This window comes from Physeter macrocephalus, chromosome 18 (assembly GCF_002837175.3).
Source record: "Physeter macrocephalus isolate SW-GA chromosome 18, ASM283717v5, whole genome shotgun sequence".
In the NCBI taxonomy this organism is placed as follows: Eukaryota; Metazoa; Chordata; class Mammalia; order Artiodactyla; family Physeteridae; genus Physeter; species Physeter macrocephalus.
The window spans coordinates 65,006,306-65,012,305 of record NC_041231.1 but is presented as its reverse complement, the minus strand read 5'-3'; the positions used below and the strand labels follow the sequence as shown (position 1 = coordinate 65,012,305).

At 42.8% G+C, this 6,000-nt stretch overlaps 1 protein-coding gene across 4 annotated transcripts in view; it reads left to right on the top strand.

Annotated features, from left to right (window-relative positions):
- The first annotated feature begins 484 nt into the window (after positions 1–484).
- ZNF451 (zinc finger protein 451) overlaps positions 485–6,000 on the top strand; it is a 92,037-nt gene continuing 86,521 nt past the window's right edge. The window contains exons 1-2 of one of the 4 annotated variants that reach the window (XM_024121945.3): positions 485–809; positions 1,172–1,255. In XM_024121945.3, the coding sequence (XP_023977713.1) occupies positions 789–809; positions 1,172–1,255 (105 nt within the window). In that variant the 5' untranslated portion in view covers positions 485–788. The remainder of the gene's footprint in view (positions 810–1,171; positions 1,256–6,000) is intronic. The other 3 variants (XR_008615772.1, XM_028479236.2, XM_024121944.3) reach the window with 3 other exon arrangements.

The window sequence follows — 6,000 nt, the reverse complement described above, 5'->3', positions numbered from 1 at the left end:
GCATCACTGGCCTAAGGCCCAGTGATAAAGTTTTCTGAGCCTCGGCTCCCTATCCTACTGGGCCCAGGATTCTCTAGCCTCGCCAGCATTCTTCAGGTCAACCTGGAGATGGGAGCTCAGGGCCTCAGTTTTCCTCCTCAGGTGTATTAATACAGGCTCTGAGTGGAGACTGAGGATGGAGAACAGGTCAGCAGTGTAAGGCTGCCTCAGATTTCTACCCTGATCTTAGAATTCAGCTAAGCATCCACATCTCCGACCCTTCGGGGGAAAAAGGAGAACTGATAAATTAGTCTCCATCACCCGCCTGTCACTTCCACAACCACACGAAACCCATGCCTACGCCCTCCTCCCCATCCTCGTCCCCGCCCTTTACTGTAAAGCAGAACCCAGCCAGCCCACCGCCCGGCGAGCGGCAGTGACGTCAGCCTCGAGGAGCGCATGCGCCATGCCTCGGGGTCCTCTTCCGTTCTTTTCCACTAACTCTTAGGGTGGTCTCGGTGCTGTTGGAACTACAGTTCCCAGCGGCCGGCGCGGCGGAGGAGGGAGGCCGGGATTGCGCCAGGGAGGCCAGGCACCGCGGGCCTAGCGGGCCGCTCCTCCCCGGGAAGCGGTTTTGCAGCCCTTTCCGCCCGCGGTGTCGGCGGCTCGGCGGCGTCCTCGGCTCGGCGCGCAAGCAGGGGGCGGGTCACGGCGGCGCGTGGCTGGCTGGCCGGAGGGGCCGGCGGGGAGGCTGAGGCGGCGGAAGGGACGACGGCAGCGCGGGTGCCGGCAGGCGGGCTGTCGGGGAGATGGGCGACCCAGGGTCGGAGGTGAGTAGCGGGCTGGGCACGGCGTGGTGCGGGGTCCGGGGGGTGCTGGGCCGGGCCTGGGGGCCTGGGGGACGAGGGCCCCTCAGCAACAATGGCCGCCCGGCCCGGCTCGGGAACCGTGGCTGGGCGCGGGCGCGGCGTGGGTTCCGAGGCCGACTGCCTCTTGGGGGAGCGTGCTCCCTGCTCCTCTGGGAGAAGGGATGCGGAGGGGCCCCTGCGGTCCACGTACGCGAGCTCGGGCTCGCGGAGGCTGGGGCTCCGTTAGGTCTCCGCGAGAGCTTTCCTTCTTCGTTCCCTTCGGAAAATCTATTTCTGTAAGTGCGGGGTTGTCTAGATAACCGTGTTTTGGCTTATTTTTATAGATAATAGAATGTGTTCCTCCAGCTGGGCCTGAGGCGTCCGAGTCAACACCGGAGGAAAATGAAGATGACATTCAGTTTGTTAGTGTAAGTAGCGACGATATTCGGGTTTTTCCGAGTCAGAGACTATGCGTGATAAGCCGTGATGTGATTACTCCTCACCGGTTTGTTCATCATGCAGCAAACGTGTGTGAATGTCTGATAGGGATTGTACACTGTGGAGCAGGGCATAGGAGTAGGGAATTTGCCCGAAGAGGTGTCTGAGCAGCCCCAGTTGGCATCACAAAGCCTGTGGCCTGCGGTGCGTGTTGTACCCTGAATCTCGCCTCTCTCCCTGCACTTTGAGCCGTTCATGTACGCAGGGTTGTGGTCTCCTAAGACTGTTTTGAAATGAGACGAGTAACTTCTAAAAGATAGCACACAGGTTAGGGAGAAGGGGCGGCTAGTGCTGAGGAATGAGGTAGAAAACCAGAAGGGCTGCAGGAACTCAACTTCTGAGCCTGTGTGTCTCCATAACGTGAAGGCGGGTGGCTTGAAGACTTCACTAAGCTCTGAGCTCATCCTGTTACAGCACAGTCCAGCAGGTGAGGTTCACACTGAAGGGCCCCTATCACGAGGAGCATCCTGTATCTTTCTGTTTTTATTCCCTTCGGACAGTAGTTTTCAAGCATTAGTAAGTAGAAGTGTGTGGATTCCCGGACCTCATTCCAGACCTATGGAATGAGAATTGGTAGGTGGGGCCCAGGAATCTTCATGTTGGTGCAAATGCAGGGGTGTATGAAACTGTGAACACACTTTGTAAAACATTGGTTGCAAAAACTGAAGGGGGTGCTGTGATACATTTGAGGATAATTTCCACCCCACACTGTTAAAGTGTTATAAAGGCTCTGCTTAAAGTAGTATCTCACTTAGCTGGAGAATCCTTCTACTGTAAATGATTCTTTTTGAATACTGTAGTTGAAGTTTGCTATTAAAGGTGTATAATCTTTCTTTAATTCCCGTCTGATGTGTATTTGTGTTTGTTGGTTCTTGGACAATTTTGAAGAACTGGTTATTAAACAGTGTCTTCTATGTACCCCAACATTAGGCCATTGTGGTGATGCAATGTTGTATTGTGTTTCAGTGGGTTTGTTTAGGAGTCTTTCACAAGATCATTTCTTGTTTTTTTTTGCCCTTGCCCATGCATATGGTGCTGTATCCTTTTCATTTTAAACTTTAAAGGTTTGGGGGTGGTGGTAGAAGAAATTGTATCCTGCCTGTTCCTTCACTGTGAATTGAAGTATGTTTGGCCCTTCAGGACACATATTTCAGGTTCTCCCTGAATATGGGTATATTTGTGAATGGAGAATATTTACCTTGATATTTTGTGGAAATTAAGAGGGACACACTTCTTTGTGAACTATGGGGCTTACTTTGAGAATCACAGATGGAATCTACAAAAATAAAATTAAAATATAGATATATATATATAGGTACTCTGTGGAGTGAAGAATTGTGGTGTAGCTTGTCAGTACTTAATATAAGTGTGTATTTGACTGAAGTTTAAGAATATTCTTTTAAGTTAAATATTATTTTAAATGTAGAGAATCTGTTATATCTTTGCATCCAGAGTAAAAAATATACAATCAGTGAATTTGTGTCCATCTTGATACATCTTATATTTATCTGTTTCCAAATATAAGTTCAAAGGTTTGATAGTTCCAGATGGAGAAGTGAATTATATGTATTAAATGCAATTACAGTATTAGAAGAAACCTATTAAAAACGTTCCTTATGCCTTTATGGTGATAACACTTCAATGAATTAATGATACCTTAATTCTATTTTAAAATATGTTAGAGACAGAATCTTCTCTCTCTAACCCAGTCTTACACTTGGCTCCTCAGGTAGTGCTTGTTCAATAAAAATAATAAATAGTCTGTGCTTAAGATTTCTTCAGATACAAAAAGAACATTGTGATATTACTTCTTGATTTACACTGGTTTGGATTTCTTAGTTCATTCTTAGTCTAACTTTCCCATCTTTAATCTGCATGGTGGCACAGTAGTTTTTCTGTGGTTTAGAAAATACAGAGTTTGAAATTAAGCATGTTGAAGGAAAGGAAGGATATAGATGTGGAGGTGCAAAAATGAGCCCTTTCATTTAAATTTTATTGAAATACACATACAGAGAGTTGCACAGTTCATAAGTGTACCCTCTTATTTTTGCAAAGCCAGTACACATGTGTAAACAGTGCTTAACTCAAGAGACAGAATGTTACTATACAAACTTTTCATTTAGCTCTTTTGCTCTAATTTTCTGTTTAATTTAGTAATATGATCCCTTATTCAGCCACCATCTTTATTTTCTGCATTCTTTGAAACTGCAGATATGTTAGTTAATTTACTCCCAGAAAACTGTTTTAACTCAGGGCTAATGACATGATCTTTCACAGTGCTACTCTAGATATAAAGGTATAAAAACTGCTGAGACAGCCCGTCATAATCTTGATAACAGCACATGAGATTTAGGCTTCAACCAAGATGATTGGTGTAATGTGGAATCATTGAACATGTGGAATATTTGTATATTTTCATAAATTACTTCAGGGGGGTCATGGACAAATAATGAGGGTGTCTTTTGGCTGGGTGTCTTGGGGTTGTATTAGCTCAATAAATAAAAATAATGTTGGAGCAAAGTCCTGAATTAAGTACCTTAGAGCTACAGAGATTAGTTGGAAGTACATCCTACCCATAAGTGTCAGTATTTCAATGTGAGAGATGAGATAGGGATGAGGACTTTGTAAATAGTTCTAGTAGAAAGTAGAAAGTTCTTTTATAAAAAGTACAAAGTGCTGTAAAAAAAAAAAAGACTTAGGATTTTCAGTTTATTTTTCATAGGTAGCATTTAGTGTTTGTATGTGTTTAAAAGAGTATTTTGAGAAGAAACAAGGAAAGTCATCAAAATGGGAGAGCAGAGAGGATTATGCTTAGTTCTGGAGGGTACTTTTTTTAAAGTGGGAGAAGGAAGGATGGGCCGGACAGTATAGATTTTGAATTGTGGACTAAATTTGAACTTCGAGCAGGCATTTGGGAATCATTTGAAATGTTTGAATCGGGTGGGACTGCAAAAGTAAACTTTGTCCCTAACTTCTCTATGTGGGAAAAAAAACCCATGAATTATTTAGGGTTTTAGATTGGATTTTTGCATCTGTGCTCAAATCCATGTTCTTTATTTTAGACTGGGGTAAACTAGTTTTTCTGTAGACTGTATTTTAGTGCATTGACATCACTTTCCAATTAGTAGGTATTTGGTGTTTTGGCTTTGTATGAGAAATCAGTTTTCTAATAACAAGAATGAAAGCTTTTTATTTCATTAAAAATATTTTTTAAAACTGTGTTTTAAACTGTGTTTCTCAACTGTTTTGCTTCTGCCTGTGCTCCTGCCCCTAAATTGTGTGGCTTTGGAGTAGAATCCTTTGATTTTGTTACTGGTACAGAGGGCATGAGAATGATGGTTCACTAGTTGATGGATGAAGCATATTTAAATAAAATACCTTGTAATTGGAGGACCGCGTGCATTTTTACTTTTTAAGAATGTAAGCAGCCATTATAAGCATAGTAAGAAATTGCCTTTTCTTGGTATTTGTATTATAATTATTACTGTTTGAGGAGAATTAATAACTTATTTTTTGGCCAGTGTTGTGAGTTATTCAGAGTTGGGGACAATAGCAGGTAGACTTTTTCCTCAAATTGAAGGAAGAGAAAGTATCTTATCTCTGAATCTTAGGAAATAAGCATTGATTTAAACATAGTGTGTATACTTGGAACTGCCTCAGAATTATGTGATTAGAGACCACACAGCCAATGATGTGATTAGAGAACCAGATGGGCCTCGCTTAGTTTTCTCCTTTGTTAAATGGCACAATAGTGAAGTAATGTGGGGATTGAATGAAATAACATACGTGAAAAGTTTAGTACCTTTGCCTGTACAGGGCTCAGTGACACATGTTCCCGATTAGAATAAAATCAACGGAGTACCAAAGGGTTTTGATTCCTTAGGTTCGTTATGGTGGAAGTTTGTCCATATCCACTGTGAAAATTAGCTAAAGTATAGAGTGTTTGTTTATTAAGTAATATTTTCCTTTGGAATACTTACTCTTCCATTGTTTTTCTACTCAGCCTCTTTGCCTTTTTAGGTCTCAAGCACATGCTGTCTTCTCCTACCATTCTGTCACTTATAATTCCATAATATTTGTTGAGTGAATGAACTGTCAGTGACCCCTGCTTTTTCTCATGTATGGACTTCCTATCCTGATTCTTTATTCTGCTCTCTTAATTAGTGTGAATCATAAGTTGTCGTTGTTCAGTAGTTCACAGGTGGCTGGGTATCAGTGTAGTGGTTGACCCCAGCAGGATATTTATGCTACTTTTCTCATCTGTCCTTACTCCTGCCCTTTCTCCTGTTTCTGCAGCTACTTTTTCATCTTGTTTGTGACCATTTTCCTGCCCATTCTACTTTGTGCTTTGTGCCCAGTTATCCTTTCATCTCTTTTTTCTCTAACTGCCAACCCTTCATGGAAGCTCTGCCCTAGCCTCTGTGTGTTTGGTACCTCGGGGACTTTCTTGGTGTGCTGCTTCAGTGGACGTGTAATAAAAGTTCCTAACGTACATTTCTTGAGGAGAGCAAGCTATTATATTTTTATCTCCTCTACTACCTTCTTGGATTGAATGTATGATTTTGACAACCTTATTACAAATGGTAGGTTTGGGTCTTAAAGTAGGTGATTCATCTCTGTTGACCACACATTGCAGAATATCTGTCCCTCTAATCCTCTTTTTTAAATGTCCATT